The sequence below is a fragment of the Acanthaster planci genome, linkage group LG04 (assembly GCF_054643075.1).
Source record: "Acanthaster planci isolate LZ-2023a linkage group LG04, COTS_SCS, whole genome shotgun sequence".
Taxonomy (NCBI): Eukaryota; Metazoa; Echinodermata; class Asteroidea; order Valvatida; family Acanthasteridae; genus Acanthaster; species Acanthaster planci.
The window spans coordinates 3,621,920-3,635,695 of record NC_141780.1 but is presented as its reverse complement, the minus strand read 5'-3'; the positions used below and the strand labels follow the sequence as shown (position 1 = coordinate 3,635,695).

General features: G+C 40.8%; 1 protein-coding gene across 3 annotated transcripts in view; it reads left to right on the top strand.

The window, feature by feature from the left end:
* Positions 1-36: 36 nt before the first annotated feature.
* LOC110974335 (SLIT-ROBO Rho GTPase-activating protein 1-like) overlaps positions 37-13,776 on the top strand; it is a 44,228-nt gene continuing 30,488 nt past the window's right edge. For 2 of the 3 annotated variants that reach the window (XM_022225909.2, XM_087135725.1), the window contains exon 1: positions 37-238. In XM_022225909.2, the coding sequence (XP_022081601.2) occupies positions 175-238 (64 nt within the window). In that variant the 5' untranslated portion in view covers positions 37-174. Of the gene's footprint in view, positions 239-11,834; positions 12,005-13,776 lie in introns of those variants that run through there. The other variant, XM_022225910.2, reaches the window with a different exon arrangement.

Sequence of the window (13,776 nt, the reverse complement as noted above, 5' to 3'; positions counted from 1 at the left end):
CAGAAGGCCTTCCAGTTGCGCGAGTATTTCCTCGATTGAGCAAAATGGCGGCCGATCGTTCGACTTCTTAAGTCCCCGTCCAGTTCAACTAAAGTTTAATCTTCGTGGCAGTAAATACAAGGCTTCTTTTTCACGTAATGAAGGTTGTGGAAGGAATATTACATTTACGCGAACATGTCTGGAGCAGATAGAAGGCAAGAGAAGGAAATTCTACAGGAATTTGATTCACAAGTGAAAGGTACGTACCGGTACATGATGTAGCTTACTGGTACTGCTATACGGTAATTGTGTAGACATCCGTGTATGACCGGTCCCGTACATACATGTACATGTACAATGTAGGTCTACGCCGTCTACGGCGCACTGCCGGCTAAACCCGGCCCACAACCCACGTAGGGCCTACACGCGTACGCTTTTATGCGGTCAGTGAGCGGTGCTTTGAGGAGAGTGTTGCGTATTACAGATGGTATCGAAACGTTCGTTAAGGTGCTGCTTCCTTGCACATTTTGTCATGTTCTTACGGTCAGATAATCGGATTCTGCTTCCCCCACCAACAACTTCAAACCTGAACAAGTTGTAAACGTGGCAACATGTACTGTGACCTAGTGACATTTCTTTCCTCACCATCCACAGTTTCTGCTTTTTTTTGGGGGGGGGACTGTAACTTTTAAGCACATCTTTTATTTTCCCTTGCAGTGGTTTATAACTTACATAAGCCATCAGAAAGTGATTATCATTCCTCAAAAGTCAAATTTAACAGTGAAAATATTGAATCATTCATTAATTAAGAAAACACTTAGAATTTTTCAGACTTGGCTCATGGTGCAGAGGGTGTCAGGTGATGTCTGTGAATCATTTTATGGAACTCTTTCCTTTTTTAGGCCTAATTCAAGCTTAATTTGATCCATAAATTTTGACTAGATTTTTAAAAGTGAATACTCTCTAATGCCGAGGCACATTCAGATTGGGAATGAGAAATCCACTGCAATGCGTTTGGCAGTTGCTATAACATCCAAGCCAGTTATCTTTCATTTTCTTCTATCACAATACAAAAAAAAAAGAGATTGAGATCATAATGACAGGTGAAAAGGACAGATTGAAACATTATTCCAGATTTCATTAGCTTGAGGTGGAATAGAGAAAAGGTTATGGCAGACATGCCCCCTTACAAATATTCAAGTCAGTCAAAATTATGTCACACGAAAAGTGATTTTTTAAAAAAACTGATTGTTTGCATTTGCTCCTTTTTTAAGATAGTGGTTAATTTTGAGAAACGGTCAATTGTTATTGTTGACAATATTTTAATGGGAAAGGTATTGTAACTTGGTACATGTAAATTTTGTAAATTTATAGACATGTAGTATTAACTTACTGGTAGGCTACTGGTAAATAGAAAGTCCATTAGTGTCATTGCATTTGGAAAGTGCAGACAACATGTAGGTCTTCAATGATAACCTCTTTTTGATATGGCAACTGCGCCTACATGTACCGGTAGATGCATTTTCCATGAGGTCTGGAGAAAGGTATTCTTAAAATCTATCACCTACATTTTGTGTGTTTTCACAAAAAGATCTAAACAAGATACATGTACATGTACAGGCACAGTTACTGGTACATGTATGTACTTGTTCCAGAGTTTTTTCATGAATGGATGAAATCACGAGAAATCAAGTGTTCAGCATGAACATTAATGTATTTGATAGCCCATGCTGTACAAGTACTTTTCATGTGGAATATGTTAGATTGCTGTAAAAACGTCACTGGAATGGCTGGTAATAGTTTCAATATTGGCATTCTTCTTTTAAATGGCCATGGAACGAGACAACAAGTGTTCATATAAATTCAAAAGTTGTGGATCACAATTAAGGGTTCAGTGCAAAATCAGCTATCATAAAAGATGTAAAAACATATATCATGTACATGTACCATTTACGTTCATGTGCACAAGGGAGTTCTGGAAACCTGAAAGCAAATGCATCTTTACATGTTTAATAAACATTTTATATTAGTAAGCATTGTTTTGACAGTAATTGTACATGTAAAATATATTAGTAAGCATTGTTTTGACAGTAATTGTACATGTAAATTGTTTATTACACATGTAAAGATGCATTTGCTTTTAGGTTTTCCCGAACTCCCTGTGTGCTTACGAATGTAAATAATAGTGGGATAAAGTCATAATTTTATACATGTAGTTCTAGTGTTATATGTACTTTACATAATTGTACATGCATGTGTAGCGCAAAGTCAGCCAGTGTGAAGGAGAATGGGCGAGTCTGTAAATACTGTACAGTAACGAAACTGGTACAGTGTGACCATTGCATGTGTTTGTGTACTTTCACGAGGTTTCGGTTTACTTTGAAAATATATTTGCAGCACAGGAGGAAATAAGACCTTTTCTTGAACAGTGCAGCTATGGACTGATTGGTGCTTCATTGAGTCAGTTTGAAAATTTAACATACCTGGTAGTTATTATGTGATCAGGCTGACAAATATCTGTTCAATCTCTGGTCTCGTGATTTAGCCCTTTTGTCCCTGACAGCCATCCAAAGGTCACCAGAAATCATCCTGAGGCTGAAACCACTGTTTCCTGCTATTAAATATTCTTCTCTGGAGTAGATGCCCAATCGGCGTTGCTGAAACGTGAACCGGTGTGCACTCTGAAGCCCACATTTTTTGTGGTCAGGCTGACCTCAGGTTGAACCATCCTCCCACTGTTTGTCATTTGCCAGACTCCTTTACAGTTACATGCACGTCGCCTCTGTCTACAGTCCTTCTTGGACATTTGGCACCAAGGGGTGTCAGATAAGGTACATGTAGATGTCTGACTTCCTGTAGAGCCCTTCTGAGGCTTTGGCCTAATCATTAATTGTGCAAAGAATGGTTGAATGTTAGGAGGGAGTTTGAAGAAGAATCCTTGAATGGGAAGGGCCGCCCTCTAATTATGAGTACCATGCACAGTGTGTGCAACTTGCGTTGGTTATGGAAAAGGTACATGTTTGCATGCACCTACATGACCAAATATAAACAGTGAGATTCTCTATCTGTATGGTCTGCTGTCTAGACTGACCTGTTTGACACATTGAGTGCCTTGACTGCAAGCGTCCCATACTGTGGAACGACCTCCAGACTATAGGAAATCGTCAGATCAATTCCCTCAGGCAGTGAAATACAACCTTCAGCCAGGACAGTGGATATTTCATCCCCCTGCTATTATTTGGCCTTTTGAGACTGCTCTCCCTTCCAAGGGATCCTCCCTGCTTTAAGGCTGGCAATCATCTTTGACAGCCTTGTGGTATAAATGATATTATATTACCTTCAGATTGGCTTGGTTCTGTTGATCCTGTGATCACTCAAAGACAGTCCAGACCGTGATGAACCATACAGTATCCCCACTGTTTATAAAGTAAATAGGATACCCCAAGACTGTGCTGTTGTTGGCAAAAAAGATTTGAACGCTCTGGTTCGCTGCATTGCCTAGAGCCTAGAGGCAGTGAAATACATGTAGCCTTTATATGTACATACACTCGTAGAGATAGCCACAATCCTGGGTACGCCATACTTGTATGTTATGAATAGCATATTAAAAAAAATCCAAATATGGCAAGAGTACTGATGTGGATTCAGACTTCAGGTACTGAAGGCACAGATAACTGGTGGCCCTGGAGATATTATCCACTCACTTTTCTTTTTGTATTTTGGTTAAATACACAAAAGAGTAAGAAATCAACTGAGAGTGTCTTCAGTTATTAGCTTGTTCTGTTTTGTTTTTTCTCTGTAAGGTTTTAGCAGTTGGAGGTTTTGACAATATCTGTTGAGTCTCTTCACCCGGCAGGAGTTCAGTGGCTCAAATGCCAGCCCACCAAACTGCACAAGCATGGCAAGAGCAGCAGCGGTCAATTCTCTCTTTGGTCGCAGTAGTTCCTGGCCAGCTTGACCCAACAAATGTACATGTAGAATTCTCAGAGAAAATGTGAAAGGAGGCCGTGGTCAGTCTTGTGTTTTCATTTGTTTTTCTGAAGGATATTTTTGGCTGACTGTTAGTCAGCATTTAAATTGTTTATTTTGCATAGCGGTACGATTAAAGTCCAGTTTGTTGAATTTGCATTTTGTGTTTGAGGACTTGCAATTTAATAGCCAACGTGCTATGACATGTACACGTATACCGGTGCATGTAATCACCTGCTAAAGTAAGTTGAAGCATGTTTTATTAGCAGAAGAAAATTAACATTCACATTGTCCATCCATTCCAATGTACAGGCACAGTATTTATAGTGACACCAATGGAAATTCAAGAGTGCAATTTAATATTCTGCACAAGGGAAGTTATGTAAACTCCGGAAAATGTTGAAAAGCTACATGTAACAATAAACTACGTACGGCATGTTAACTTTCGGGTTTTCGGCAAATAAGGGTGTTTTTCGCACAACGGCTGATGTCAGAGGATTGCAATTTATCAGAATGATTGAGTCTGTTTGATATTATCTGGAAAGAGGATACACTCTGATTCATTTTAAGCCCTACCTGTACCTATGTGCACATGTACATTGTATCTTATTGCATTACCACACACAGTAAGACAGAATCCTCTCAAATACTTTCTCTTCAGAGGCATATGTTTAAAACATCAGCAACCTGCAAATGCCCTGAGTCATTCCTCTCTGTAGAAATGAGGTTACGCATTGAAATTTCACGTATTCCTGTCGGACATTTTCCGACGAAAGAATGCCTCCCGTGTGGTTTTGCTTGTACTTCATGTACCAGTCAGGATCCTGTGAATAAAGGTGGTACGGATTCCCACCATTGTGATAAGAGGAATTCCACTGTCAGGACAGTGGGCCGGGCTCAGACCCTTCTTGCTATGGCCACGTGTGTTGTGCTGCTAGCATGAAGTACATATTTGCACAGACTCTTGGACCATATTATCAAGAGCTGCAGTGGTCTATCTGCCATTCCCCCGTTACTCATTAGTGCTGCTACCTGGGCTCCCTTCTCCCCCAGCCTGAGTGCTCAGCAGCCCATGAAAACAGCGAACCATCTGTCTGCATTGACTCATTGTCCTAATGGTTTGGTCAAATGCACCCTTTTGAATTTCATGAAAAATGAAGCAATTTCAGGCCCATTTCAATGTTTCTAAGATTAATTTTTAGATCACTTCAGTTTTCAAAGTACATGTAGTTGTGATAGCAGAAGGCAACGGAGAAGGTACAATGTACATGTACATTGTACATGTAAATGGAATCCACATTTATAACTTTAACAGTACATGTATATGTTCATGTACCTGGGTATTTGTTTGTATTTTCTTTAGACTTGCATGTACATGTACATGTGCATGAAAAGTCAGAGGCATGTTTTTCTACTTGAACTACATGTACATGTAGTACATGTACAGTATGCATTTGTACACATCATACATGTACATGTATGTGCCTGTAGTCCCCTTGTACTATATTTAACTCTATTGTTTTAATTTTGGACATTACATGTAGGCGGGTTCAGGTTTTTTCATATATGCTTTCTTAATTTTGATTTCACTAAATTTTTTTGACGAATGACACATACAGTTATTACAAGGTGGGTTTGACTGCAGGCCAGACTGTGAGACGCCTTTCAAACTGCTGCATTGAAGTACATGGAGCCGCTTTGGGGGAGGCACACAATAGCAGTGTAACAAAGGGCAGTAGGGAAGCATTTCTCTCCTCCCTCCCACAGAAAGGGGTTGTGCAAACACCCTGTGGGGTTTGTGATTAGAAGGAGCAGATACTGGTAGGATTGCAACGTTGCTACAGACGAAAGCGTGGAAAGTTCCATGTTGCACTGTATTAGTGTGCAGAGTATGTTTGAATTATGCCGGCCAAGTCGGCCTACAGATTTGTGCGGGTGTATATCGGTATACGGGTATGTAATATTGGTGGAAATTATGTTCACTGACGTTGGTCCACTCCCACCTCTCCGTTGTCTGACCCAGCAGCAGTAGCCAGCACGAACCCCAAAAAGCGTGAAATATAGCCGCGTGGTTATCGTAACCATAACAAGAATGCGGCAATCTGGGCCCGCTTTTCCATCCGGCCCAGTGTGGAATCCCAGAAGGCGACGATGATTGGGATGCGTCTGTTTACACTCTCGCTGGACCCCCAGTTGATTGCCTTGCCGAATCAATTTGGGACAGGACTTGATGAAATGTTGTGCACGCATGGCTTCAACTAATGACCAGCTTGTTTGACTGCATGGTCCCTCAGTGAAAATATTCTTTCAAATGAAAAACAGGGCACAATTAATATAATGTAAAACTCTGGCACATGTACTGGCACATGTAACATCAGATTGGTATAGCTGCCTCTGTTTAATTGCATATTGCCCCCCTTGCGGAATTTTTCTCTGCGTTTCATAATCTACATGTTGAAAGTTCAACAGTATGGGCCATTCGTAACAGAGGGCTCCCCCAGAGGGGCCAATTTCAAAGAGCACGAAATTTGCTGAAGTGCAAAAAGCCTTGCTTAAAAAACGAACGTTATCAGCTCAAAATCTATGTTAATGTCCTGCTAACCAAAAGACAGGTGAAAAGCATTCCGAAGCAATGTATATCACATGGAGTTTTGGCTGGTAACCTGATTTGTCAAGCAAGGTTTTTTCACACTTAAGCAAATTTTGTGCTTAAGCAGCTCTGTGAAATTGGCCCTTGTCACAGAGGGGCATTGGTCAAGTTTACATAGGTTTTTCACTTACCAACTTGCACTTCTGGTAGTTTGCATTTGAGCACATCAATTAAATGCACTAGTAGATAACTTGAGGAAATATTTGATACTAGATTGGGCATTCCATGCAATGGAAAGAAGAAAGGATTCATTCAATCTGACACTCAAACCGCACTTACATGTAAGAGTCTTTTACCCAGACAAAAAAACCCATGGAAATAATTCAAGACTTTCAAGTTCCCTGTGTGCCGGTGGCAAACAGAATACATGTATGTTCATCATTTCCCACAATATACATGTACGTGTACCTACATGTACATGTAATGCAAATACATTTTACACTGTTTCAGAATACAAGTTTCAGGGTTGAGAACTGCCAGTTGTCAATAAATCATCCATTTTATTGATGTAATTTTGTAATAAAAAGGTCCCAATGATGCCCCAGAGCCAATCCCATGCTATATTTAATTCCACAACAATCACCCAAAATTCTTGTGGGTGTTCTCCATGTGGATGCCAAATAGCAAAACAGATGAATTAAAAAACCACCGATGTGAAATCCACAACTGTTTTTTGGGGGGGGGGTAAAACTTTCATTATGTATGGGCCATTAAGAGTGCACAGGATTGTGGACCCGTCAGCAAGGAGGAATTTTAGATACATGAATAAAGGCAGGGTGTATCAGTTCAGTATGGTTCTGAACCAGTTTAATGTGCATACATGTACGGTACTGTTGTACATGTACACTACATGGTGTGTGCAGATCACACATGTACAAATTTATACGTGTAGCTATACCGTGTTTTAGCCCCATGGTTGGGTAGTCTGACCATTTGTGTACATTGGATGTACCAGTACTTTTGTAATGTGCCTGAACGTGCATTTCTGGCATTTTCTGCATGCTGTTTGCTGCTTGCGCGTCAAACATGAGCACTCGCTTCAGGACACAAAGGATTGTGTGGAGCGATACTGGTGGAAATTTCAGAAGATGAGCTCACAGGTGCATCATCCTGTGGCCACACCCTGAAAGATAATGACAGGCATTCTCACCCAAAGAAACGAAGCTTACACAACTCACAGAACAAAATAGTGTGCAGGAATGCATCCACAGAAGACATGAGAGGGTTTACCTTGAGGTTCAATTTTGTTAGAGCAGGTTTACGAATGTCAAATAGATACAGCTTATCCATTTCTATGGATGTACACTGTACATTACACCTTGATCTGTATGATCGCTTGTTCACTTTCTCCAGCACATTACGTGCATGTGATAAAATGGACTTCATTTCAAGTTACAGAGTTTCAACGGATGATTTCAGATGTGTTTATTTGGAGAACAAATTTAAATGTATTCAAAACGAAAGCCACAGGTCCCACTACCTGTAACTCCCCCCCCCCATCCCTTTTTAGTGTGAGTCATCGTTTAGCATATGCTGTACTGTGTCTTTGTAGTGGCAGTTCTGTGTCAGTGCCCATTCTGTGTGGAAGAGAGTGCATTGTCCCCCTTTTTAGTTAGGCAGTCATGTGGAAGCTCTCTGCATATTATAAAGGCCATCTCATGGTTAGTGGATTCAATACTTGACAAGGCCTGACCCTGCCCTTTTATGGTCAAGGGAAGGCTAGTTCACAGGAATTTTTTTGACAGGAAAGGCTTTTAAAGTCCTAAGGACTGTTCCTTTTTAGGCTGTCGCTGATGTACAGGTACTTTATGGTAATTTCAGTTGCCTTTGCGGGAAATTGTGGCATTTGGCAGGTGTCTATGGATGGGTGTTTCATTGAGGAGTTCCACTCCAGGTGGACGCTCGTCCCGACGACGACAGAAAAAAAGGCTTCAATTGATGGTGAACAAGTCTCCACATTTCTTTCAGAAAAAAACAAAACACAGACGCAGTGAAAATATAATTTCAGACATCAGCATGAATTGCCAGTTTCAAAACTTCCCTGGAACTCGTGGGAGAGGACAGGCAGCTGTTGACAGTGATGTAGGCTATTTCTATCCTGCCCCAGAAGAAACCCATCTTGTATCAAGTTGCTTTTCTTTCAGGTTCTTTTTCTCTTTCTCACTGGAAAATGATAACATGGATGTTGTAGTTGTCTGAAAATCATTTGAAAGTATTGAACATACATGTACATGTACACTGTCAAACAGTATACTTCTGTAGATGTACATAAGTACATGTACGGGTACCGTAGTTACAAACCTTCTATTGTATGCCAGGGTACAGTCTACATGTTACTGGGCTTTCTTTGAAATGTCCATTGGAAACAATTATCCAGACTTGTTGACTTCCTTATAATGCACACATACACGCCCATGTATGGAGGTAAAGTACATGTATTGGTACTGTATTCCCAACCTCCTTCCTGCTTTAGTAAAGGTTGTAAATTTCCAACTTGTTTTCATTGATTTGTCAGTCTCTGCACTGTATATGTGTACATGTAGCTTGTACCAGTAGGTACATGTACATAACTTGGTTTGCATGTTGCCTACATGTACATTGTAATTCCCCCATGAAGGAATAAGGGAAGGGGGATATTTTCAGATTCAGGAAGTTTCCAAATTAAAATGCCTCTAAAGGGTACAAGGAAGGTTCATTTCACTCTTCAAACTGGAGTGGTTAAACTTCTTGTACATGTACATGTATGGACTGCACATACATGTACACTAATATACAGTATACTTTTGTGCATACGTTTACCAGTCTCGTTTTTCTGTAATGGCACATGTACATTGTACAGATACATGATTAGTCTTGGTGTAAGACCTTTTTTAGCACCGTTTTTACACTGCAACATTGCAAGCATTGGTGCCCAGTGTACATGTGGTGTAAGACGTTCTTAGCACCGTTTTTACACTGTGCAACATTGCAAGCATTGGCGCCCAGTGTACATGTGTACAGTGTACATGTACAACATCTGCAACTCACATGTATGCCACGCACAAACATCTACGCATATGCATTCTGAATCATTGCAAGAGGGCATCTCGTACATGTACATGTCCACAAACCTTACTTGTACACGAACCACCCCACTTTGTGTGCGTAGAGTTGGCCACTTTGCGTTATCGGTTAATCGCTGTAGAGGTGATGCATCGCCATCTACAACATAGCCACACAAAGGATGTCTTGTACCAAGACTAGTAGTAAATGATGTGTACATAGCGTGTGTGAGCATTTAAAAATATAGAGAAAGAAGCCATATATTTCTAGGGGGAGCAGGTTAGCGTAGCGGTTCTTTCCTGGCTTTGCACCAATGAGGCCCGGGTTCGAGTCCCGGCTTGGTCCAGGCTTTAAGTGCATTTGGTTTCCAGTCCATACTCGCTCTCGCAGGTTTTCTCCGGGTACTCCAGTTTCCTCCTGCCTCTAAGACTGGACCTTCTTCCTAACCCGGTAATGTGATGCTGATTAATAAAGTGTATGAATAAATGTACACTTATTGGCGTAAATAGCCTGAGATGCTGAAAGCGCCATTGAAACAAAACAACAACAACAACAATATATATTTCTAGCCTTCCCCCTAGGCCTTGTTGAGCTGTTGTTTAACGATACGTGTACGGTCCACTGGTAATAAAATTCGTGGTCCAATTCTCTTTTCCTTATTGGCAAGCACTTTAAGACGGAGACTTGAGTAAATATGGTATGACGCTCCAGTACTCGGAAGTTTTCGTAATCACAACCAGGAAATTATTGCAGTTCACATGCTCATGGAGAAAGCGCAGTCTTGAAACTAACCTCTTTTGTTTTTCAACCTCCCTTCCCAACCATCAAAGGTTATGACCGCCATTGTCACAGTAATGTACGTTGTTGCTTGAAAAAAAGTTTAATTTCGTCAAAGAGGGGTAATCCGGCCCAAATGTCGATTCCAATTTTGAAATAACACCAATAGATTTCATTTTCAGAGCATTGTAATTCATGAAGAAGACTTTCTTATTTGTCTTATTTATTGCCATTTCCAGGAATGACGTATTCAAATACATGGAGATGCAAAAATTCACACTATGGGTAACCCCACTCAGTATTAAAGATTAACCACAGCTCTCTCTTTTGGAAGGTACATGTACCGGTGTAACCCAGCTTTTATTACGTTACAGGTACCGTACTTGGAGCTTGATTTGCTTTCAAAGTACTCAGGCTGTGGCATTGATATCCTACACAGTGATTAATTGTGCTCGATTCTGGATGGAAGAGAAAAAGATTGTGTTTGTACTCTGGCCTCTGTGAAGTGCTAAGTGCCACAAAGAAATGTCTTCCTGTTTTACTATTCAGAGCATTTATTTATTTTTTGTTATTTGTAATTATATACCTATTATACCTGTTATTTTGTTTAGTTTATATACCCCAGTAAATGGAATATAGCAAACTATATATTTAGTATTCTAAGGGAAGGGCCATAAGGGTTGAAAATAACTGAAGTGCATGCATGTACAGTAGACTGGATTACTTTCACTTTGTCAGACTTGCATTAGAACTTTTGATTTGGCTCACGGGTAAGAGGTTCAGTTCTTTATCTCTGATTTAGAATTGAATGGTTATTCAACTTGATCCAAAACAGGATTGATAATACCATGCAAATGGAGCATCTCAAAGCCAAACTAGATCGGCTTGCTGATTGCTGGAGGCTGTGCACCATTGGTTAGTTTTTTAAGCCGGGTAATTAAGGCCGTTGAGACTGCCCTGAAAGGGCTCATCTCTGTGGAATCGAAACAAAACCCAAATAATGAAACACCCTGAGGCTTTTCATCAGTTGACCAAAAAAAAAAGAAAAAGGGATTTCTTTCTTTTCTGCGAAGGCTGATAATCACCTTGGCTCGGCCGGTGGCATGTGAGTCTCTGTTGTGTCAGCGCCAAAGCAAACAGAAAAACAGGGCAGCCCTGCTTGACAGGGCTGTTGGATCTGTGCAGGGAGATTGCCCGGGAGGGTTTGTTCTCTCCCCCCCCTCAGCAGCACAGAGGAGCGCGGCGGCAGACTCCCACCTCCCTCCGTTTCCCTGTTCATGGCTAATAATATTTGGAATTGCCCGGAGCCGGGCTGACGCAATGCTAGCCACACGGAGCAATCACAATAGCCGGGCATGTGATCTTGAGGGGATGATGCATAGTGTATCATTCGATACCGCTCTTGCGCACAGTGGGGATGTCTGTTTCTGATAAGTCCACGGTTGAACACCATTTCGCCACATACATGTACATGTTCGTAAATGCCCACACATGCATTGTTTATGGGTTACGCAGTGTAAATTTCATTGAAAGAATCTAGCGCCATGAAGACCTTGAGCTTGCAGTCAACCAGAGCCATATCAGAAGGTACACCGTGCAGTGTTTGTAATTGTGAATCGTCTGTGTAGTACACGGAGTGTATGTACCAGCATGTGTTTATTAAAATTCAGGCATTTTCCATGTAAAACAAAGTATTGCTAATAAGAACAAAAATAATGTAGATTTGACAATTTTTAACATAATTTTATGATAATGTACAAAGTATTCTTGTACATGACACGAATACTGAACTTGTTCCTGATAAATGTACCTTATGCATACATCCATTGCGCACAATGGCTGTACAGTGTACATGTACCTGTGCGTTCCACAGTTGTTTCAAATTATATTCATGTACATGTACACTGTACATGTACTCGTATGTGCATGAATTCATGGAATGTGCATATCCATAAGGATGGTATCAATATTGTGCATACATGTATGTACAATGTACCGCCATGCAAATGTACAGGGCTTTACAAACATGTTCAACATGTACCGTATGTTGAAGCTGTTGCATACATGTACAAATGTGTACATGTGGGTGTATGTACATGTGCCTATGTACCGGCACAGTGCGCATGTTCACTTTAATAATGGACTTATACACACATGTACATGTGTTTCTTTACTTCAGAGGGTAATATAAGGAATGAAGGATGTTTCCCTGTCTTCATTGGTCAGCCTGCTCATGTTGTCCTCGGCTGTTAATGCCTGGACAGTGGGAACAACAGATTGACGTGTCCTCTATTTTATAATCATAGAGCAAGGACCCAGCTCAGAGGAACAATATTTAACAATGCAGTACACTTTGAGAAATGTGCAATAGACCTGTAACGTAATGATGTCGTGCTTTGTGTTCATGTGCACTTTCCTATGGCAGTGATGAAGTGGGATGCGATCTGCTCGTGTATCATGTACCGTGTATAAGAAAGCTTCCATATGAAAAGCAGCCATGTAAACAAAGCATGACCTCATTATGTTAAAAAAATTGGTTCTATATATTAAGTTTCAGATTAAACTGTACGTAAATGGATACCATGTGTGTAGCACAGTCTACTGTTGTACATGTTTTTTGCGAAAATCTGTCCCGAATCCCCCACATAACAGATACAGTTTAGTGCAGCGAGAGCTTCCAAGCTACTGGTTCATGAACCTGCACCTCTGTGGAAGAGTGACACTGAGACTGACCAATCTGTCACCAGTCAGTCGTCATTAGTATTGAACTCCCCCCCCAAGTATGATGCATGGATCCTCCCAGAAACAACGTTTTCCAGGACTAAACTGCCCAGTTCATTAGGAGCTGTGTTTATTGATAAAATAGACGGTGACAGATTTGGTTACAGATTTTGTGAAAGGGGAATTTGTTTGGTATTTACAGAATTTGTAAATCATTTCACGGTATGGGTGTGAGTGGATGAGTTGGACTGGTGCTGCCTGCTGTACTGCCCTTTTTTGGGAAGTGATTGGGGATTGTAGGTTGAAATTTCTTAGCAATAATTACAGTGAGTCATGTTTTGTAAAAAAAATGGTTTTATTGGAGAAGGGACCAAAATCCTCGGCATTTACCGTACTTCTGTTGGACTCACAGCTAAAAGAATTCCACCTTTTTTTCAAGTAGCACTAACAATACATGAAATTGTTCCTGAGTTGTGGCGGCTACTCACGTATCGAAGCGAACATTGGGTAGATGTTGTGGGACCAAGACCGTTCTGGTCTTCTGGACTTCCCTAACAAAAGAAATAGTCCCTTCATTGTGGTGCAGGCCAGCCCTGGTACACACTCACAATCCTGGCCCTCTGATTTTCTGTGAACCA